Here is a 22,932-nt window from a genome sequence, read left to right on the forward strand (position 1 = left end):
CCCACTCATGGAGCCCCACTGCAGAGGACAAAGTAAAATGGGCAATTTAGAGTATTCCCCACGTGAAACATTTATGTTAAAAAGCCAAAAGGAACGGCCATTTGCTGAGAGATCACATCTGCTGAACTAGGTGGGTATCACATTAGAGATCTCCTTAGTGCCAGATTTTGTGCAGTGGGGAAGAAGAATTTTATTTCTACAAGAAGTTTGAGTCAGAATTAGCTAGTTTGAAATATAAACCACCTTTTTTGACTGTGGGATCATTGTGCAAAGGTCAAAAGCTTAGCTTGCACTACACGGGAGATTCATCTATGGGATGTGAAATTCCAAAGAAAACTGCAGGAAACCCAGGGCAGCGAAAAGGACGAAAAACCAGCCCTGCTGAGTGCAGCCCGGGACACGGCACTACCTGGAGTCTAGTGGCTGGGTGACCCGAGGAGAGTGTGCGTGTGCAGGCGTGTGCGCGCAAATACTTCATTTTTACCATTAAAGTTTTCATAATGATACTTGTTTTCTCACAAAGTCCATTTTTTTGTGTGGTTTTTTTTTAAGTAAAGCCTTTAGTGTAGTTATAGAAGAGGTTATGTACAATAAGGATATAGCCCACCTTTTGCAGTTTACCTCCAACATGAAAAAACCCACAAAAAATCAAGTCTAAAACCTTACTAGTCAACTTGTTTTATTCAGTGTTTTCCAATGGTAGTCAAATTCTGATTTTTTTAACCCCATGATCCTTACATGCACATTAGCAAAATGAATCTTTTCATAGCATAACATTCAACCTTCATTTGGTAGTGATCGCTTTGGGATCAACAAACAATACGCCTCGCTTTAAGTAAGGACTTCACTCGAAAGGATTCTCTGATTTCACCATACCATTGCTTCTGAACTTCATTTGTTCCTGAACCTCTTTTGTTGCAGAAGCAAATTTTTAAAGCCTTAGCCTGTCGACTCATCTTACTTTATCAGAATTTGAAATGGTATTATGGACCAATTCCATTTTTATCACAACAAATGAATAGTTACGAATGACAATATAGCACTTGTAAGGGTTCCTTAGTGGGGTTGCATGAAAATGACTGAATTCGTAGTGCCAAAATACCCAAAATTCATGTCATAGTATTCTCAACTGAAGAATCTGAAGTGAAGAAACTACTACGGTATTGCCAAAGGAAAATGCAAGTAACTGACAGGATAAACAACAGGAAAAGAGCTAGTTAAATTCTTTCCTTTCTCGGTTTTCTCTGTAATTGAGAAAAACCTTTTCTGAATTATTTTATTAAAAATAGCTTTAGTTAAGCTGAAGAAGTGAAGTGTTTCAAGAAAAAGGGCTCACAGCACAGGTAGCACATAAACTCTCAGGGCAGCTGAGTCTTCCACCAGTTCATGGCCTTTTTTTATGAAGCGTGAGAAAATTCATACCATGTATACAGAACCTAAGTGTAGGATTTTTAAAAAATCCCATATCCAGATCTAAAGAGAACAGATACCAATTAAATGAAGGGAGTTAGAGAGGTCAGTGCTGGGTCAGCTGTTTCAGAACTTGGAGCACTACTAGGAAAACACACAGGAAACCTCTCAGTTGCTATAATGCCTAAAATATATATGACGTATAAACTCCCTTTTCTTAGAGACTGGTCTGAGAGTTCAGATGGAGAAGGAGACGGACTGCAATAAAAAAGCAATTTGAGCCTTTACAGACATTTAGCACATTAAGACTTTGACTTTTGTCCAGTTCTGAAGAGAAGACCAAGTTTAATTTCTTTACTGCGGTATTTGTCAATATCTTCCTATTTGAAATCCTAGAGATCTTGAATTCTGTTCCTGTAAATTTTTGAAACAGTGCTCCCTTTCACTGGGCATTTATGGTTTTCCATGTACCTAGAAATTACACTAAGGTGTAAGTGTTCACCAGTCACAGAAAAGGCCTTGGGGAAAGAAGCAAGTTCTAAGTTTTTAAACCCAGGTGTTTTTTTTCAGTGAAACAGCTTTTTATTTTTGCCTTTTTATTTATTTTTTTTTAAAACTGCAGTATTTGTGAATTAGACACGTGTTTCTCTTATGTTCTAGCATTAAGAGTTTCCCTCAGGAGGGGTAGGGGCTATATTCCTTAAGCAACGCCAGACACTCCAGTGCACTGTCCACTGGACAAACAGGGATGGCACGATAAAACCGATGATGTGCGTCTACAGAAAGCACGGTCATTGGCAAAAGGAGAAATGGAATTACGGTCACTTCATCTAAGCTGGGAAAACGGCTCCTAGTGTTCGTCAATGCCATGCTGGAACACTTCATCTACAATAACTTCCTAAAAAGATTTTTCATGCTACAGCTTTCAAATTTGTTTGACTGAGAAGGAAAAACAGGCAACGGTGCTCAGGAATGGAGATACACAAAGGCAGCTGCGTGGCTCCGTTGGCATCTGAGCAGCTGCATGTGATGATCTGAATCCTGCAGACCACGACTCCTCCACGAAAATCCTTCTCGAAGCAAACACAGAGTGCATCCCATCTATTTCCTCTGCTTCCAGTCTCCAAGCAGCCAACAATTAAATATTTTGTTTTCTAATCCAAACACATTCATAAAGCAGCAGTAGTTTGTAGCAGCGTTGTTGTAGCGTAAGTATTCTGAATCCACGTGAGGCACCATATATCCCTAGAACTCATCTCCCTCACAAAACACTGTAGCTGTTCTGCTAGAGCTAGTGTAAGGCTTTAAAAATGCAAGTGTTAAAAAGAGCATAAAGAATTGTGCAGCTATTGCAAAATACTTAACCACGTTACTAGGCAATTTCTGTTCAAATGGAGCTGTTAGGCAGCACTGCTCCTGGGCTGATCCACCTCCCAGCAAGGCCTTCTGGAAGTCGCGTCCACCTGAAAGCTGTGAATTTTCACATCAAACTGAAAGGCTTTTTTTTTTTTTCATACACATTCACAAAATGTGGGATTTGCAAAACAGTACAGACCGCACACATTTCAGGTTTATGTACAGTGAGTACCTCTTACACCACGTAAAGTGAATTCCCCTTCACTCCACAGCGTGCTTTTTAAGCAATCATGGCTTTGGATAAAGGTATCGCCAAGTGGCAGCATCCACATTTTCGCAGTGATAGAAAAGGGTTGGGGAGGGATTAGAAATACGAACAAAGTTCTCGCAAGATAACGAAGGTCAGGTGTTGCTATCGGTAGCACAATGTTGAAGAGGGTTGCGTGGGATCCGGGCGCTGTCGTGGCAGCAGCTCAGTGCGCTGCCGAGCTCCGCTCGCGGCCCGATACTTCCCGGAAAGCTGCAGGAACCCCAGGCAGGACAGTGCCGGAGGACCCATCCTCTCGGGAGATTCTGGCTTTGGTGAAGGTTAGTTGGTGGCACAAAGGACGAAGCTTTATATCCCTTTTCTGCCTCGGGTGCCAGGGAGCGCTCTCGATAGTGGCGTTAATGACAAAAGGAGAAGGTGGGGGGACCTGCTAAGCTTGACTTCTCTTGCAGTAGTCAGTGTTACAGGTCTTAACGGATACATACTTGGTTTCTTTCCTTTCAGGTTAAATCTGTAATTTGTTGAAGTGTGAATGAGATCTGAACCTGTCCTTGAAAGCACCCGAACGCACAGAGTTTTCATTTCGGTGACAACGTAGGTATCTCCTGTCACACACACTATTGCTTGGCAGCGTCGGCTCTGTTCTCATCTCTAGCACAGCCGAGTGTTCAAAGGGTGTTTGCTCGAAGTGAACACCCTACACACTGCTGTTACCTGTATTTATGACCACCCCACACACTGCTGTTACCTGTATTTATGACTTGGTGTGAAAATCGGGTCCTTTTATGTGGTCGAAGCCCAGTGCGGTGTGGTGGTGAAGCAACCTCAACTCCTGGCTTTGGAGCAGGGGGTCACCCACCTCAGCCTGAGGCCCCACCGAGGACCTACCCATAGGCACTTCATTTTTAGGTGTAGCTACACTAAGGACCGCAACCTACCCTCGGGAAACGTGCGGCTCTCATCACTGCCGTTGGAGGCGATGGGCCGTGGCTCACAGCAGAAGTTGGCCGGAGGTGATTTACAAAGGGCTTTGAATGGTTCACTTTGGATCACTATTTACAGGCACTTCACTGTCCTCGCACGCCTGTAAGCTCTTCTGCTCCTTGAAAAAGATCTTGTCCCTTAAAACTGAAAATTGACCGCTAGTGAAGCACCTTCTGTTGGTTTGCATACGAGACATCAAACCTACAATATTACTTCAATGTAAACATATACCTCTTTACAAAAAACGAACACATACTACCACTCTAACCCTAAAGCCTAGAGCAATAAGAAGCCAGCTCAAGCCTAAGTATATATTAAATAGCTTTGGAGTCAAATTAAATAAAAAGCTAAATTACAAGCGTGTAAGATCTCCGTTTGCTGCTGACTGATTCTTTTCTAGCCCCGGGTCGTGTTTTACATCTTCGCACTCTCTTGTTTTGGTGGTTCTGCTGACTGTGTTTCCAGGACTGAATATTTAACTAGGGAGAAAGAAAAAAATAAATCGTGAGTACAAAAGCACATGATGGAACCGGAGCGCAAGCAACGGGTGCCCAGTTGTATGTGACATTGGAAAAGGCTTTGCAGAAGCCTTGGTTATCCGTCACTGAAAGAAGGATCAAGCTTTTCTTGTGTAAGACACTCTGGATGGCTAAAAACATAAAAGCTAAATAATAAATGTCACCGTCTGCAGCACGAGCTCCTTGGTGTCTCTTACCATGGCTTTCTGTTGTGTGCACTAAAGGGGGAAAAACACTGTGGTGGGTGTTTCACAAAAACCTGTAGCATCACCTAAGTGATGTCTTCATCAAAAAGACGTGGCAGCTCAGTACAGCACGAGGGACTTTAAAGGTCCTTCAGTGAAGCAGCCTTTGTGGCCAGCCGCAGACGGGGTAAGGAATAAAAGGTTCTCACCTTGGGGTTCCTCGCTTACGACAGCTTCCATGTTTTCTCCTTTCACGTATTCCGCGTTAAGCCCCTCTGAGAAGCAACAATAAAGACAGTGAGGTGGGAGGGCAGAAAGTAAAAATGGTTTGTCTTGATGCCTTAAAAAACTCTGGTAATGGGCCCATCTGCTGTAAAAGCCAAGATGCCTTTTTGCAACCTCCTCTGCATTAACAGCAGCTCAGAAACACCAGTAAACCGTAACAGTGCTGAGACAGTGTTGACGGGTTTTAAAGTGACCACAGAGGCTGGCCTAGAAGGTGCAGCTTCTAGCAGCAACCCCTTTTTTCTGAGTCTCTTGCTTCATCTTTATCAGGTGAAGCAGCACGGCTAATCATAGAATCATGGAATCACAGAATGGTTTGGGTTGGAAGGGACCTCAAAGATCATCTAGTTGCAATCCCCCTGCCATGGGCAAGGACACCTTCCACTACACCAGGTTGCTCAAAGCCTCATCCAAGCTGGCCTTGAACAATTCCAGGGATGGAGCATCCACAACTTTTCTGAGCAACCTGTTCCAGTGCCTCACCACCCTCACAGGGAAGAATTTCTTCCCTGTATCTAATCGGAATCTCCCCTCTATCAGTTTAAAGCCATTGCCCCTTGTCCTATCACTACACACCCTTGTAAAAAGTCCCTCTCCAGCTTTCTTGTAGCCCCTTTAGGTACTGGAATACTGCTAGAAGGTCTTCCCAGAGCCTTCTCTTCTCCAGGCTGAGCAACTCCAATTCTCTCAGCCTGTCTTCATAGCAGAGGTGCTCCAGCCCTCGGATGATCTTTGTGGCCCTTCTCTGGACTCGCTTCAGCAGCTCCATGTCCTTCTTGTATTGGGGAGTCCAGAGCTAACTGCTGTGCTACAGAGCTGGGAGAAGTGCACAGAGCAGGTACGTCTTCCGGACGGGGCTGCTGTGCAGTGGGGCCACGTCGGAGCGTAGCCAGATGGGATCGTTCTCATTGCGTTACGAGAGCTGCGAGGAGCAGTTCAGAGCAGGGCTGTGCTGGTGATCCCAGAGGGGGGTCACATCCCGAGTAAGTCCCTTATTTACACGCGAAGAAGTCTGCAATGTCTGCAAGCGCAGCCTGGGCAGAGGGGCAGGGTGGGCTGGCGGGTGGCTGCGAAGGGGCAGCTGGAGGGTGCCCAAGCAGACAGGGGTGGCACCGCTCGTGAAAAGAGACTCAGAAACCAGAGACGGAGCCGCAGCCTCGTCGCGGCAGGAGGACTGGGCAAGGCAAAGCGCCGAGCCCCTTCCTCCGTGCCGCTCGCCAGCGGTCGTTACATACCACCGCTGCCTCTCCCAAGATATGTGTTTTGCTGGGATAACACCAGCTGCAATTTATGTTTTTCAATAAAAAGGCACTTTTGCAGTGGCTGACGGCTCCTAGATTTCTGTTGTGCATTGCAATGCATCTAAGGCCTGACATTAGCCCAGCATGCCATGTCTGATGGCTTAAATTAATCCTCCTTTATAATTAACTTTAATTTCCTGCCGCCTTTCTGGGGCTTTGTGTCTCTCAGCTTCCCCCTCATCAAAGCCTTTACTCTTTTTTTATTTTTTTTTAATTATTTATTCTTGCCAAAATATCATTTAAGTGGGGGGAATATATACGGGTGTTTCATTCCATCACATTCATTTGACTTTTCCTGCTGATCTAATTTACCAAAACGCTCCTGTTTGTTTCAGGCACGACAGGGAAAATAGCACGATTCCAGCAGAAATTTCCAAGCCCAAACACTTTCCCCTAAGAGCAAAAGAGACTCAAAAGAGACTCAGATTTCATTTGATTAATTTTTTTTTTAAAAAAAGCCTCTTTCCAGCTGTTTGCAACTGCCCCGTAATGGGCTGGGGTGAGGCTGTGGGGGGACACCTTCCACAATCCTCACACCGAGCAGCTTTTTGGGGCAGCTGGTGGAAAAAGGTGCTTTCTGGGAACAGGAAGCTGTGCTGCTTAATTTGCACTTAATTGCAGCAATTGCTGCACACCTGCAGGAGGGTGGGGTGGGGTGGGCTGAGATGGGCGTCAGCACCCATAGCTGCAGATCCTCATTGTGCTTCCATCTCTGCTGCTGCCTGGTGAGTTTTCACCTCCTGCTAAGGTTTTTTGGGGTTTTTTTGGCTTGTTTTGGGGTGGGGTTGCGTTTTTTTTCCATGTTTGTGCTGTTTGGTGTTGGTGGTTTGGTCTCTGGCTGTGACAGTCTGTAGGTGCATGTGAGGGGCTGTGGGCAGCCTTGGGGGTGGCAGCGGGTCCCAGGGCTATCGCTGCCGGTGGGGTCCTGCCTGTGTGATGCCTGATGGAGAGGGGGAGCTCAATGACCCATGGTTGGGGCTTTGATCTGCCAGTTCCGCACCAACAGATGCCCAATACCTCCCTCCTGTCTCCAGACTGGAAAATGGCAAAGGGGTTCAGGGCACAAATAGGTGGGTGCTTGGTCCATGCAAGTGTTCAGAGCGAGGTGGGAGACACGACTTACGTTGGATGCTGAAGCAGAACTTCTTTTGCTGGTAAGAGATGTAGCTGGAGACGGCCCCAATTAGCGCCATGGCCAGGGCGCTGGCAACGCCAGCGATGGTCCCCGTCTCCGCCACGCTGCCTGCAGGGTGCAGAGAGAGCAGGGTGCTCTGCGATGGGGGCATGTGCACCACCCCTCCTGCCCCATCCTACCACCCCTCCTGCCCCATCCCGCCACCCGCCACTGCCTCCACAGCCACGGCGGTACTTACCTCCACTGTTGTCGCTGTCGGTGCTGCCACTGGCACCTGCAAGAGACACGAGCCTGTCAGCCACCCCGTATCCTTCTGCTCTCCCTGCCACCATGCTGGGCAGCCTGGGAGGGAACAGGCATGCAGTGGGGTGGCAGCGGTATGGCCCCAGGAGCACCCCTGGGCTGGGGGTAAGCGTATGCCCCAGTGGGGTGCAGCATCTCTGCTGCCCCACACCTCCACCCTGCTGCCTGGGGTGGCTCATTGCCACTGCTCAGAGGGGTCCAAAGCTGCTCCTGTCCCCCCGGTGCATGCTTGGGAGCAGCCTTCGTGGGAGACACCTCCACCTGCACGGCAGCGATCCTCGCCCCCACCCCTCGGCGCAAAGAGCGGATAACGAAACGTGGTCAGAGGGTCACGCGGGGTTCTTGTGCCGTCGCAGGAAGGTGAGTGGCTGAGGTCTGTAACGTCAGGGAATGTGTGCTTGGCTTGAAATCTATTTTAAAATCACCTTCCCCAGAGAAACTGGGGTGGGAGGAGAAGCTGCTCCTGCTGGAAGCTGCAGCCCTTAACCAGCCACTTACTCCCTGAATTTATGGAAGCAGGTCAACGCTGTATTAACGTCTCTGATGCGGTTTGTCCTTGGCACAGGGACTCATTAAATGTTGATTGGGCTCGTGGCGTTCATATCTTTTTCCTCGACTGCTTTTAATATTTAATGCTGTGGATCCTCGCAAAGGCGTAGGCTTATCCGATCATTGCTGGTTGTTGTCCTTGTTCCAACCGTCAGTGGTAGTGTGGTGGAAGGCAAATGAAGGCTCGTGCCTTCTCACGGCACGGGGCAGCATCTGCTTTCGAGGCGGATGGGTAGACGTGGGTCTTGTCTGTCCTCATGGCAGCTGGAGCCACAGAGCCTCCACGGCATCAGAAACAGGCACCTCCAACCACTGGCACGATGTGTGACCATAGAAGCCAAAAACTAGGCATTCCCCTGGCCTCGCAGCTGAGACCCCCTTTCCCCACATGCGTGCCCCCGTCGAAGGCAAGGTGGTTTGTAGGAGTTTGGCTGAAGCAGTGATTTTTGCCCCAGCTGGAACGGCTAAAGCAAACGAGCGTACGTAGGTGACCGCTTACCTTTCTTCTTGTCTGGGCTGTAGCCGCCGTCCACGATGCTGGCCAGGTCGTCGTCTGAAAACACTTTAAAAATAACAGGAATAAATGGTGGTTGGCACCCAAAGGGAGATGTGGCCAAGGGCTTGGCGTGTGCTCTGTGGCGGGGGAGTCACCGCTCGACTGCGTAAAGCCAAATCCACCCCAAATTATTTAAAGCTCATAAAAGTGGTAATAACTGACTTCAAGTCTAGCTTGAAAGAAATACCCCTGAACCAAAGTTTAAATACTACTGTATTGCCTTTTTTTTAACTGAAGCAACCACTGTATTTATGAGTTCATGAAATGCTTTGGCTGCTCAGCCTCAGCTGGTGGAGGAGGAGGAGGAGGAGGAAGTGGTTTGTGTGTGCAGTGGCTGCGCTGCTGGGACCGGTGTGCCCGTGTCCTGTCTCCGGTGAGCCCCTGGCAGTGCCAGCCTGGCCTGGGGTCCCACAGGCTGGGAGCCGACTGTCCTCCCTGCAGGGACAGAGCAGCTCCAGTGGATGAACCAAGCACCAGCACATCTTGGCACGGGTGAAAAAGCTATCTTGGACATGGTTGTAGTGGGAATGTTTAACTCATGCAGGATGGGTGCAGAAAAACGTGGTCTGGCAACCAGCAGCTGAATGAGCGGAGCTGTTGAACCCCTCAGCTCTGGTCTCAGAAGGAGCCTCGGGGCGCAGCAAAGTGGGTGATGGGTGCAGAGACCCAAGGACGAGGCAGCAAAAGGCTCCTTCTCCAATGCCGCGCTGTGGGAAGGGCTACCTTTGCCTCAACAACCTGGAAGAGACTGCCTTATTCACCAGCTTACCACAAAAAAAAACCCAGATTTATGGGCTTAGTAATGATGGTAAAAAGGAAAAAAAAAAAAAAAACCAACTCTGACTATGCCAGAACCAGGAGAGGTCCCAGGCAGCCCAGGGTGCAGCAACGCCGGGGCAACACGTGTGCCGGTTTGTGACCGGTGTCACGTTCCAGCAGTTCAACACCTCAACCTCAACAAGCCCAGAGTATCAAAGCGCAGACAAGTCACCTGGTTAATACAATCTAATAAAATATCTGACTGTTAATTACATGTGCAAGCAGGGTATACAGCCATCTCGACATCAATAAACTAGCCATGCAAAGTCTGCTTTCTAGCTCAAGTGCTCCAGGGAACAATCCTCGTAGACAAATGATTCATTCACCAAAGTGTTTTAGAGATGGAAAAAAAAAAACAACCCACCCAACCCTCCCAGCTCATAGCGTGTGTTATGGCAGGAGCTAAGGCTGCTCTAGATTTATGTCTTGGCAATGACCGCACATCCCAACAGCACGTGCCCTTGGTTAAACAGCTGCCAGGTACGGGGACAAGGGGGAATTTAACACAATCACTGCTATTTAGTGGGTCAGGAGAGACCCTGGCAGAGACATCCCCTCTCCTCTGCACGGGCAGGGCAGGAGCCTCGGGCAGGACAGTGCCTCTGTTTCTCCTCACCCTGTCGCTTGGCGGGGACGGCGTCCGGCTGGTGGCAAGAAGGACAGAGAAGGGAAAGTCAACGTACCTTCACCTGGTCTTATGTCCGGCCCCCCAGCATCTTTCCCATCGTTCTTATCATCAAGGGCATCAGCCAAGTCAAAATCCAGAGGATTCTTTGCTAGAAAACAATATAGGGGTTAGTAGTGCTGGCCACAGGCTGGAAAACTCTGCAATTAATTAATGAATGAAGGAAATGCTCAGTTTTTCCAGGAAGAAGTGCTGGTGAAAGAGATGAAGCCTCTGGCACAAGCACAGAATCAAAGAATTGATCTTGGAATGGTTTAGGTTGGAAGGGACCTTAAAGATCATCTAATTCCAACCGCCCTGCCACAGGCAGGGACACCTTCCACTAGATCAGGTTGCTCAAAGCTTCATCCAACCCGGCCTTGAACACTTCCAGGGATGGGGCAGCCACAGCTCCTCTGGGCAACGTGGTTGTGTTTCACCACCCTCAGAGTGAAGAACTTCTCCCTAATATCTAACCTCAATCTCCCCTCTTTCAGTTTAAAGCCATTGCCTCTTGTCCTATCGCAATATACCCTTGTAAAAAGTCCCTCTCCAGCTTTCTTGTAGGCCCCTTTAGGTACTGGAAGGCTGCTCAAAGGTCTCCCCAGAGCCTTCTCTTCTCCAGTCTGAACAACCCAAACTCTCTGAGCCTGTCTTCATAGGAGAGGTGCTCCAGGTGGGGCAGTATTCCAGGTGGGGTCTCACGAGAGCAGAGTAGAGGGGCAGAATCACCTCCCTGGACCTGCTGGCCACACTGCTTTGGATGCAGCCCAGGATACAGCTGGCTTTCTGGGCTGCACGTTGCCAGCTTATGTTGAGCTTCTTATCAACCAACACCCCAAGTCCTTCTCCTCAGGGCTGCTCTCAGCCCGTTCCCCACCCAGCCTGTACTTGTGCTCACACAGGCTCTCCTGGTTTTGCTATGCAGCGCCGTGGTGGATCTCCCAAACCCATCTCGTTTCGTGCCCTCGTGCCACTGCGGTGAGAAACGTCCTGTTCTTTGGTGTTATTGTCCTCCGCAAACGCAGACGGTGCCCCAAGCAGCCCAGCTCTGCCCGAGCCCTGCCGGTTCCGTCTGCTAAACAGTAGCTGAAACCACGGCACAGGGTCAACATGAGCTCCCCAGTCCTCCTGCCAGCTCGCACCTTCCTTTATTCCCATCCAAAATTGATTGGTTTTATTATTTTTTTTAAGCGTCAGACTGCTTTTTGCCAAAACTCTATCCGAACAGGCAGCAAAGGGCCCGGCCGATAGGCTGCCCCGTGCCTGGAAGTCCCAGAGTGTCCGTGCCACGCCGTGCCATGCCATGCCGTGCTGCACCAGGGAGGACAGCAAGCCCGCAGCCTTCAAACAGGCAGAGGAAGGCAAAATGGTCCAGGAGCCACCGAGACCCCCAGGGAAGTGCTGGGTGATGCCAAGATACCCTGTCCATTGCGTAGTTTTCTATTTTTGGGGTTTTTTTCCTAGATGTCTCATGTGAACAAACAAACTAGAGGCTGGAAATTCACAGGCGAGGGGCAGCGCTGCCATCGCATCCCGTCCCGAAGCCTCTGCCTGTGGCAGCAGTGGAGCTGGGGTGAAGCCCCGGGGGTTGAGAAGCTTACCCTCACCTGGGTTATGCTTGGGGGGGCCCCTCGTAGTTTTTGGCTGCTTGGTCGTGGTGGTTCGGATGACATCCCAAAAGCCATTGTCTGAACGGAGGAAAAAAACAAAGAGCCCAAAATGACGTTACCCTCTCAAATGTGCATTCGGACGAGCACCAGGAGGGGAAAGGGACAAGTAGGGCTGCCAGGAGAACCCCCCCAAACATGCTGCTGGCGGGACTCCCGCTCACGGGAGAAAGATACTTAAGGATGTGCTGCTTAGTCAATGACAGCAGAGCGGGACGACGTGGTCACCTTTTAAAGTCACCCGTTGGTGGCCACCAAAACTTGCTGGAGCTCATCTGTCAATGCCAGATCCCAGCCTCGGCTACTGGAATGGCTCCTGGGTATCATGGGGAGCATTTTACCCCATGCAGAGCCCTGAAGATGAGCACAGGTACACCCTGTCCCAGTGCGGGAGCTCCGCGGTACCTGGCTTCCCCGGCCTGGGGAAGGGCTTCGGAGTCGGCTTGGCTGGCTTGGTGGTAGTCTCCAGAGGGGTGTCAAAGTAATCAGCCAAATCAAAACCTGTTGCAGGAGAGAAGGGATCGTTAAACCCCTCGTCGTTTGCGGGGATGGCGCGAGGCTTTTGGCACACATTCCCTGCGGGGGCCGATGCAAGCGTGGTCGCAACCGTGGCCAGAGGTCACCGGTGCCTGCGCCACATGAACGGGGCGTCCAGCCACTCCGCTGTTCAGTCACAACCGTATGGCAGAGCCTTCAGACTACCCTGGCCATCGTTCAACTCTCCCCATTCGAGCTGCGGCTGCTGCCCACCCCTAAGCCGAGTGACCCTAAAACAGTGAGTTTTGGGGGAGACCTGCTGGTGTCCTGCGGCATCTCCCGAGAGATGGTGCAGAGGGCAAGGTGCTGTGGGGATGGAGGCGGTGGCTGGGACCCACTCTGCTCCCTGCGCAGCCACCCGTGAGCAACCCTGGGCTGAGCTGGGTACACACAGGAGACGGGTCGGGATGGAGGAACCTGCCGCAGGAGCCCCTTGGTGCCATCACTCATCCAGAAAGCACTCTCCAGGGAAGAAGAAACTCGCCGGGATGAAGCCTCAGCCTCGGCATGTATCTGTTTCCCGAGGGTTGTTTATTGGATCAAACAGCCTCTCGTTCAGGCCGCGATCCAAACGCCGAAGCCCTGCACGTGCTGCTGGCGCTCAGCTTTTCTCGTCGCTAGCAAAGACCACGGTGGCCAAGGAGCTGGACAGTTGGATTTGATTAAAATTTGTGCCAAGATCCTCAAGCAAGAGCGAGCGGTTCCCTTCCGAGCGCTGCCCTGCCGCAGTTTATTTTGGGCTCCTCTCGCAGGGTTGAGCAACCCCCGGCTCTTGTGACTGCGCTATATTTAAGCAGGTATGTTTGGCCAGAACGCAGCCAGAGGAGCTGACGGCAATGGAACTCGGGTGAATTTAACGGAGCGTCCTCAACCACGGCAGATGCTGTGGAGCTGACCAGTCAGCACATCTGGTGGGCACAGACAGTCAGAGAGACTAGATGGGGAAATGTCTCCAGGCTGAGTCTTTCCATGGAGGCTGAGATATCTTGGTGTAAAAAAAGGAAGGAAAATATCCTCTGGGCTCCCTCCTGGAAGGAATGCTAGCAGGTGCCACGCTAGCCACAAACAAAAGCCCTTGTGTAGCCGAGCGGGGATTTGTGTCTATTTCATTAGGATACTGCAAAGTGCATGGAATTCAGCCTCGGCCATAAATGCTCCGATGTCACTTGCCTTCAGCACGGACAGGAACATCAATATTGCGTTTACTCCGGCCATAGGGGAGGAGCGCACGTACGCACGCCGGCACCAGCTTTCCCACGGGCACGCGAGGGTGTCCCGAAGGCTCTGCGAAAGCAGAGGCACCCCCCTGCACCCCTGCACCCGTGGGGGGCTCGGGCGGTTCAAACCCCCGCGGGACACAAACCCTGTGCTGTGCTTAAACAACACGCGCCCAAGAAGGTCTCACCTGTCCCACCTGCCGGCTTTCTGGGTCCCTTGGGAGTGGCTGTGGCAAAACAGGGAGGAAAATGTCAGTCCCAGGCATCACTGAAAACGCCTCACTTCTGGTTTGGAGAATAAGCAGCCACGATCTCACCACCAGCTTTCCAGCTGCCCATCGCTGGTCTGCGTTTGTAAACGCGGAGCCCAGAGCCATGAAACCCGCAACGCTCCGCAGGGCACGGCTGGCTCCGGGGCTGAACGCTGCCTCCGAGCGCATCCCGCCATGAGGAGAACAGAGCCCCGTAATAAACCGCTCCAGACTGAGACTCCTGGAGACGGCAGCAAACAGAGCAAGGACTGTACAGACCAGCATGGAAAACAAGAGTAAGCTGCCAATGTTTTCTTGTCCCCTGCCCAGTCGGTTCGTTAAACAACAGATCATTTCCAGGGCTGTGTAACGTATGGGAAGTTTCCCATCAACCGGAGGAATTTTAGTGACTCCTCAATGCTCAGATTTTAGCTCCACCGTCTGCTCCTGGGCTAAACAAGCCGCAGCCAGTCTTCAGGGGGGGTCGATTATGTATTTTTTTCACCCCCATAAACCACTAGCTATGAATAGTGGCTAGCGTTACCAAGTATATGAATAAATGATGAGCAAGAGTTGTGGCTGCTCTATTCCCATTAACTTCCATTTGCGCCTCTGAATACCGGAGTGCTTCTGCTGGGCTGCATTTCCCACGTGCCAGTACAGTTTGATGATAAAGTAGGCGGTTTCAAAGCCTCTTATAGCTTTCACTTAAATACTTGGAGGTGTATTTGGTGTGATCAGAGGGGCTGGCATCACTCCTCACTACTGCCCAGCCGGGTGCTGTGTCTGGGGACAGTCACCATGAACCGCATGGGGATGGATGGGCAGTGAGGGGTCCTGGGAGCTGGCGTTCGCAGCTCTGCCGTGGCACCTCCGCACCCGGGCAGTGAAGGGGAGATGGAGACGTGTCCAGGTGCAGACCTGGCTTGGGCTCAGCCCTCGGCGCTGGGGGCAGGCGTGTGGTGTGCCCCTGGGAGGGAGGCAAGCCCCCTCCCGCCAGCTGCGGTGCTCCAACTTACACAAAAATTATACATTCCAAAGTCAAATATAAAATATCAGCATGCACCCCCTTCAGAATTGAGTTTTCTTTAACTGGCAGGTTGTGTTTGAAACTAAGCAAAGCAAAGCAACAACCCAACGTGCCATTTGCTTTCCCCGAGCACCGCGTTTCAGCGAGACCAGGGAAGGACCCGGCGCTGCTGCGGCCCGGCCAGGCTCAGCGGGATGCCCTCACCAGCCAGAGAAGGAGAGCAGTTAATGTGTTACCTGCCAGGCAAACAGGGGCATGTTTGATGGCAGGTGTTACCAACGCAGGCAAGGAAGCCAAGAAGATGTGGTTGGTGCTGCTGCTGTGTCAAAGCCTCTGCGGTTTGCTCACGGGAATCAGAAAGCGAAGGGCACCAGGTCAGCAACCGGCTTCTCCAGGACCATCCCCAGTCCCACCTGTTGGCAAACCTGGACACTGCGTCTCCCTGGGCAGACGATGAGCTTGCCCATAGCCTCCGGCACCAGGTCCCAAAGAACAAATTGCACCTATTAACATCTATTTGTTTTCTCCTCTTTAAAAGAATAAAAGAAGGTGACTTACGTCGCTTGGTGCTGAGGTCATACAGGGCATCTTCTAGGTTGAATTCACCTGGGTCGTCCCCATGACCTGGAGACAAAGAATCAGCACTGGTTGTATTCACTCTGCACAAAGTGAACCGCCTGTAAATACGGCATGGCTGGACTTGTTTGCTCAAAATTGCTGTAGTTTTTAGAGGGCTTTCTGCTTTTTTCTGAATCTGACCCATCCTCAGTGATGAGGAAAACATCAGCCTTCTCCAAACACTGTGACTGTTAAATTGCAGAGCAGTCATCTCTGGATTTTCCATTTGTCTGCCCTAATGGATGTGATATAAAAACACACGCTACGCTTAAATTTGTCAAGGAGAGCCTACCACTCCACCTCTCCCGCTGCCACTCACCAGTGGCTGTGCTCGTGATCACGTTTGCCAAACACCACGGAAACACTGGGATGGCGTAGACAAATTCGGGGACAAGCAAAAAAGCCCTATGCACCTCTTCTTCCCGAGTGCCTTCCAACATCAAAGGCTTCGTATGAAAACGCTGCTGCTGGCTGCCAAGCACAACTTAGCGTTTCAGAGACCGCCTGCATCGTTCCGCCTCAGTAACGCAAACCAGGACCAACCCTCATTCCAGGGATACACCTGAGAGGCATCAGCAGATTTTTTTATTGGAGATGCCTCACCACAACTCCGGTCACTCTGTAATATCCCGCGGACAACTCGGCGCGACACCGCGTTCTCCTGCGATAGGACCAGCTAATCCTTCCTTCCTCCATCTTTTTTTCGCGCCGCGTTAATTACTGTTGACTTACCCTAGTTCCGAATGTATTTGTCTTGATAAATTCACGCTTTTACATCTCAGAGCATGCTGAGTAATTAATATCCTTTGGGTTTGCTAAGTACTGCAGCACTGCAAGAGAACATTAAAATGGCTTTCCTCTTATTCCTACTGCTAAATGGATTTAGCTATTGCCACCGGAGCTCCAGCGTGCTCCATGAATAAATTTAAAGCTTTACTGACAAGGACAATAACAACGAGCAGGCACCAGTCCATCAGAACGCACATATCAACGTTTCGGTGAAAAACTTCTACCGAGAGCAGTCGCTAAGTACTGCAACACCTCCAGCTCCGGTTTCACTTGCTCACACGTCACATCTCGTTTCGTTGGCCGTCTATTTAAATGTACGCTCGGTAAACCTGAGGGTGAGTTAAATGCAGGGCCTACGGCTGGAAAGTTGCTGGGGGCTTCTCTTCCCTTGGCAAAGCGCTTGGCATCAGGCTACTGCTGGCGGGGTGCAAGTAACACACGTCCCAGCCCAGGGCCGCGTTCCGCATCAAGGCGAACAATGCCACCGCTTCCGCTGTGAGCCCGGAGGACCGGGTGATGCCCCATTGCAGGTGGAGCCCAGGGACCATGGTGTGAAACGTGTGGGGACGAGCCCCTCACTCCAGGCTCCCCAACCCCAAAACATTCGCCTCCTGGGCCTTACTGCTGGCGAAATACTGGCACCACGAGACAGGCGATGCTCTCCCACCCCAGCAGCCCGGATGATGCTGCAGTTATCAAGTGGTCTGTCAGAGGAGCAAAATAAAGAACAGGCAAGACAGTCCACAGCACCGAAAAAAACACCTGCCCAGCTCCAGCGCTTGCATAGGGTGCTGCCGAACCACCAGCATGGCCCTGCTGAGACCCCACAAGCTCATTACTGCTGTGGCTGACTGTCCCAGGCTTGCTATTCTGGCAATTTCATGCCAGCACGCTTACCCAGTGTGGTTTTCTCCCCAGCCTTTACTGGATTTTCAGGAACTGGTGGGTCCCCGTCGTTCTCATTGTCCTATTTTAAACTGTAGTTAAAAAAAGGTGGAAGGGGAAAACCACAGCATGTCTCTGGCGGGACGAGAAGCATTACACATCTGGCTGGGGGGAACACGCTGTCCCTGTGTTTCATTCACTTCCTCCTGCCTCTGACGGGCAGGGCGAGCTGGCAGGAGGGGTACGGTGGTGGCACCAAGAGTCGCGTTGGTATGCCAGGAGCCCTCCCTTCCCTCTCCTCTCTGTGATTAAGTAAATTCTAAGGGTGCCAATTTGCTGCACACCCAGCCTTGCCCTTGGCACGTCCTCCCAAAAACAAAGGGGGTGGGAGGGGGTGGCTGCGGGGGTGCAGCTCACCCCTTCTTCTGCCGAAGGGCTACGGGGGTTGTGGAGCTGCACGGAGATGCCCGTGGCCCCGCCAGGAACGCGAGTGCCCCGGAAGACGGGCTCCGAAGTCACTCTTGGAAGCGCCAGCTGGCACATGAGTAGGTCCAGGGGGATGGAAGGTGCCCAGGGCCCTAGATCCTCCCAGGGCTGATGTAAAACAGCAACCACTACCGTGTCCTGGGCTGCAGCTGCATCCCGGGGGAATCCCTGCACACAGCCCCTGGGAAGGTTGGGAAAACCGTTGACGTGCTGAATCACCCAGGGAAAACCTTCCCAAGGAGCTGCAGTGCTTGGCACAGCCCATTTCCCAGGGCTTCCCCACCGCTGCCCACAGCAAAGCGGGATCCTTTTCCAGGGCGCAATTTAACGCCAGGAATCCCCCAGGCATTGGCAAGGATTAACAGTAGATTGCCAGTTAATTGAAGCTGACAACATCTTTATTTCATGCAAAGGGTGTTACGGAGGCATATTACACCTTTTATGGATCAATAACCGCACGCCGCCGTCAAAGGCACGCAAACCTGCCCGCTCGCTCCGGTGGATAAGAGCTGAACGTTCGCCTCCTTATTCTTTTATTCAGTTATTAAGCGGTAACAAACCCGGCACTTCACAGCCAGATACCTAAAACCCAACCAGCACCCGCTACGCGCATTTACCTTCCAAATGCAGTTTTTTGGGAGGCAGCACTGCTGCTCCCTGCGCTGCCTCATGCAAATCCCTTTGCTCCCGGGGCTCCGGTCGCACTCCACAATCACTGGAGGAGTGGGTCTCCAGTGGTCCCAAAGCCCATCCTCTGACGGGAACCCACATGCAGCACCGACTATGTTAAGGGTTTGTACTCCCCAGGAGGAGCTGGGGCACGTTCCTTCACGCTAGAGCTGACAAGCAGCCTGCTCGGAGCTGCAGAGGTGCTTGTCCATAATGGATGCTCAGCAGTCAGGGTCGTGCCTGCCCTTACGTTTCACCCCCCCTGTACAACGTGCCCACGCTGGCTGCAACCTGGCACAGGAATATAAAACCACTGATGGGCAAAATCATCCTCCGCTGGCTGCTCAGTGCTGGGGAGCGATATGGGATCTTCAGCGGGGTTGACAACCAGGCTACTCTGGGTTGTTTTTTTCCCCATCCTTGCACTGGGTCCTTGCAGAACTCTTGTCTCCGGCTGCTGGGAGCAAAGGCACATCCCCAATGACAACTGGGAGGTGGTTCAAGCCCTGCGTGCAGCTGGCCAAGGGCACGAGAGCGCCTGCAGGACTGTACATCTACGGTAGGGGGGAAAACGGGCAAACGAGATGTTTTTTCCACATTTTTCTTTAATACAACAATCAAAAGAAACCAAGCTGTGACACCTCATGGTACCTGATCCAAACCCCCCAAGGCCAGAGCAGGGAGCTGGGGGGCACCCCAAGGCTGCAGCTGTGCCAGGCGGAGGCTGTAAAACAGAGGTGAGAGTTAATGGCCGAGCCGGTGCCGAAGGCTCCCCCGCCTCTTGCCGCGTCCCCTCGCCTTGCCGGGGGTATTTTTAATCAGAGCTAGCTGCTCTTTGAAGGTAGAAGGGTTTTGTGCCTTAATGTATTCTCTCCTCATTATTTTCTGTAGCAGGCAGCTCAGACGTGCAATTGTACTCGTCAGCTTTTTAGTTTTTACAATTATATATATATTCTAATTAAGCCCCACTGTTTGACAAAGCTTGAATTACAGTATCGTAATTCACACCCAGCACATCGCCAGGCCGTCTGCAGCACTCGGAGCGAGGTGTGTTCCATTTTTAGTGCCAGCCCACAGATCTCTTTGTGCAACATATACGTGTTTGGCTTCCCTGGGAATTGAGAGCCCGCGACGGTACGAGATTGACAGACCGGGAGATTATGGGAGAATGCAAAGGAGGTACAAGGGCAGCGGAAAGTAACTCAAACTGCCCGACTTCTATACGTCTACCTTGGGGTGGCGGGTGGGAGAGCAGGAGGAAAGCGCATGCCAAGGTAATCGAAAGCATCGGGGTCTCCCCAGCGACCAACCTCGTCTTTTTGGCTCTGAGGGATGGCGTCGGCACACAGAGGTGGTTCCCTGTGCGGGCACCCACGGCTGGACCAGCACCTCCGGGCAGAGTGCTGGGGACGCAGGGGTTTTGGGTGCAGGGCTGCTGGACTGCACCCTTGCAGCGGCGTTTCCTGCTGTCTCAGCAAAGACGCAGCCCCAAAGGTCTGCAGGGAGCGAACGGCTGCTCCTCCACGGGTGCAGCTCTGCTCTGCAGCAGCTGGGGTGTCCCTGGTAACACTGGGGATTCCAATGGACCTCTCCTGGAGCAGATGACGGCACTATGCCGCTGGCCAAAACAGTGATCCTGGTCAGCACAGACCAGAGCTTCAGGCTTGCTGCTCAACACAACCCAGCAATGTGTGCTTGCAGCCCAGAAAGCCAACCGTATCCTGGGCTGCATCCAAAGAAGCATGGCCAGCAGGTCCAGGGAGGGGATTCTTCCCCTCTGCGCTGCTCTCATGAGACCCCACCTGCAGTGCTGCATTCAGCTCTCGGGTTTCCAACAGAAGAAGGACATGGAGCTGTTGGAGTGGGTCCAGAGGAGGGCCACAAAGATGATCCAAGGGCTGGAGCACCTCTCCTACAAAAACAGGCTGAGAGAGTTGGGCTTGTTCAGCCTGGAGAAGAGAAGGCTCTGGGGAGAACTTCCAGCGGCCTTCCAGTACCTAAAGGGGCTACAAGAAAGCTGGAGAGGGACTTATTCCAAGGACATGTAGTGATAGGACAAGGGGCAATGGCTTTAAAATAAAAGAGGGGAGATTTAGATTAGATACAAGGAAGAAATTCTTTACATTGAGGGTGGTGAGGCACTGGCACAGATTGCCCAGAGGAGCTGTGGATGTCCGATCCCTGGAAGTGTTCAAGGCCAGGTTGGATGCGGCTTTGGGCAACCTGGTATAGTGGAGAGTGTCCCTGCCCATGGCAGGGAGGTTGGAACTAGATGATCTGTAAGATCTCTTCCAATCCAAACCATTCTATGATTCTGTGCTCTCCACCACCTGGGGCCTGGGCACTGGCCCCAGCCGCCTGCCAAGCACATGGCAAATTTACTTGCAAGTGCCCAGGTGCCAGTAAATCTTGAGTTCTTGCTGACTACTAAGACTAAAGCACAGTCCTGGATGCGTAGGAAGAGCAGAGCTCCTTGGAGCTGGGTGTTACGGACGCTCTGTGGGAGCAGCACTGGCAGGTAAGGACAGCCTTGGAGCAGCTGCACTTCTCTCCAGAGACACGGCCAGGCTGTCCCCTGAACCAAGACCTCCTCTTGAAGTTATCTCTGCCTTGAAAAGCAGAATCTCAACTTCCTCTGGCTCCTCAGCCGGTGCGAGGGAAGACAGACTGCCCAGGGACACAGCCCTGCACAACCGGTCCTGCCAGCAGCCCCCGGGCGAGGGGAACCGCGGCTCTGCCGGGGAGCAACCTGGGGGAGAAAATCAGCCCCTGCACCTGCCGCGGCAGCAGGACCAACGGCTGACATGGGGGTACATCACCCTAGTCCGCGGCACAGCCAGGCGAGAGCGGTGGGATGCAGCCTCCCGGCTCCTTGTGGGGGACGAGGCAATGCTGCTGTCCTTCTTTCCCATTCCCAGCAAAACATTTTGATTTTCACAAGTACTAATCAAAACCGTTCTTGATTATGGCAAAAACAACCTCTGCTGAATTTTTTTTTTTTTATGCAATTAACAAGGGTATATGGTAATTTCAAGCAATCTTGCTCTTGAGATTAAAGGAAAGCCTGCCAGGAAGCACATGAATAAAGCTTCAAGATGAGAATTTGCATAATGAAGACTTTCTCTTTGTGGAGGGACTAATGGTGGATATGTTTGAAACCTATTAACGGAAACGCCTAAAAGCCTCCGCTGAAGTCAGCACGCTGACACCGTGACCCGCGCAGGCTCCGTCACCCCCACTGCCCCCAGCTCTGCTGCCACTGCCAGGTCCCTGCCAGGAATGTCAGGTCCATGACATCCCCAGTTCTGCCCCCTCCTTGGGCCACCCGTGCAGCAGGGTGAGCCGGGCTGGGCAGGCATGGACGGGGCGCGAGCAGCGCCGTCTGCAGCTCAGGGCAACGCACCCGGTGTGGGTTTCTAATCCACGGGACAATTCCGTGTTTTTGTGCACCGGCCGAGAAGCAGATGTCTGGTGCAATTTGATTTCAAGGCTTACTAGGAATAATGTCAATTATTTGGCGGCAGCAGCCCATACACTTGGCACTCAGTAAGAGCGGTGGAGGTGGCAGGGAAAATGTGACCAGCAAAACCAGCCTGCGGCTAGTGGGCTCCAGGCTCCTCCTCAGCAGATGCCATCAGCAGCAGGATGTGAGGCTGGGCTGCAAAGGCCACTGTCCGGGTGAGCAGCAGAAGGCAAGTCCTCGCCGGAGCTGCCCCACCAGGGGCTGAACACTCGAGGGATGGCAGTGCCCATCTGCCCTCCGCCATGACGAGGGCTGTCTGAAGGTCCAAACGTATCTTGTCCCCACCTCGGATGGAAGGACAGACCTCCAGGTTGCTCCCACAGCACCCGAAGAAGCAGCACTGCTCCACACACCCTGTGGTGTCCCACAGCCCTGGGGAGCAGCCTCTGCCGCCGCAGCCGCACCGGGAGCTGCCAGCAGGTCACTTTGCAGAGACCAGATGAAAAACACATCAGGGAAGAGTTTCTCATCTGCTGCCATCTCGTGCAGCCCTCTCACTCCTCCACAACAAGATTTAAAACCCCAGAGGGAAGGAACCTCATCTCCTCTCTCCCAACAGCCACATCTGGGAACCGGCTCGCCGAAAGCCTGCGGTATTTACCAGGTGCGCCTGCATGGAGGCTCTACAGAAACCTCGAAATCTGAGGGCTAAGGACAGGTGCTGGCCTCTTCCTCCTGAATTCTGGCATATGAGAAGAGCTCCTGCTCCAGACCTGTCTGCAGGAGGATGAGCTTTGTCTCCAGGCTGCCCTACCCCCAGTGCTGTCCTTCTTGGAGCAATGGCAGCTCCATCACCAAACCTACCAGCCTCCGCCACCACCCTGCCTCCACCACCAAGCTCACCAGCCTCCATCGCCAAACCCACCCAGCCTCCATAGCCAAACACACCCAGCCTCCATGGCCAAACGCACCCAGCCTCCATCA

General features: G+C 52.0%; 1 protein-coding gene across 1 annotated transcript in view; it reads right to left on the minus strand.

Annotated features, from left to right (window-relative positions):
* Positions 1-667: 667 nt before the first annotated feature.
* CD99L2 (CD99 molecule like 2) overlaps positions 668-22,932 on the minus strand; it is a 33,656-nt gene continuing 11,391 nt past the window's right edge. The window contains exons 2-11 of the mRNA XM_086619784.1: positions 15,597-15,662; positions 13,946-13,984; positions 12,409-12,504; positions 11,944-12,024; positions 10,353-10,445; positions 8,794-8,856; positions 7,681-7,716; positions 7,431-7,550; positions 4,931-4,996; positions 668-4,497 (exon numbers count right to left, since the gene is read on the minus strand). Coding sequence (XP_086475910.1) covers positions 4,433-4,497; positions 4,931-4,996; positions 7,431-7,550; positions 7,681-7,716; positions 8,794-8,856; positions 10,353-10,445; positions 11,944-12,024; positions 12,409-12,504; positions 13,946-13,984; positions 15,597-15,662 — 725 coding nt within the window. The 3' untranslated portion in view covers positions 668-4,432. The remainder of the gene's footprint in view (positions 4,498-4,930; positions 4,997-7,430; positions 7,551-7,680; positions 7,717-8,793; positions 8,857-10,352; positions 10,446-11,943; positions 12,025-12,408; positions 12,505-13,945; positions 13,985-15,596; positions 15,663-22,932) is intronic.

The sequence above is a fragment of the Tauraco erythrolophus genome, chromosome 13, assembly GCF_009769465.1.
Source record: "Tauraco erythrolophus isolate bTauEry1 chromosome 13, bTauEry1.pri, whole genome shotgun sequence".
NCBI lineage: Eukaryota > Metazoa > Chordata > Aves > Musophagiformes > Musophagidae > Tauraco > Tauraco erythrolophus.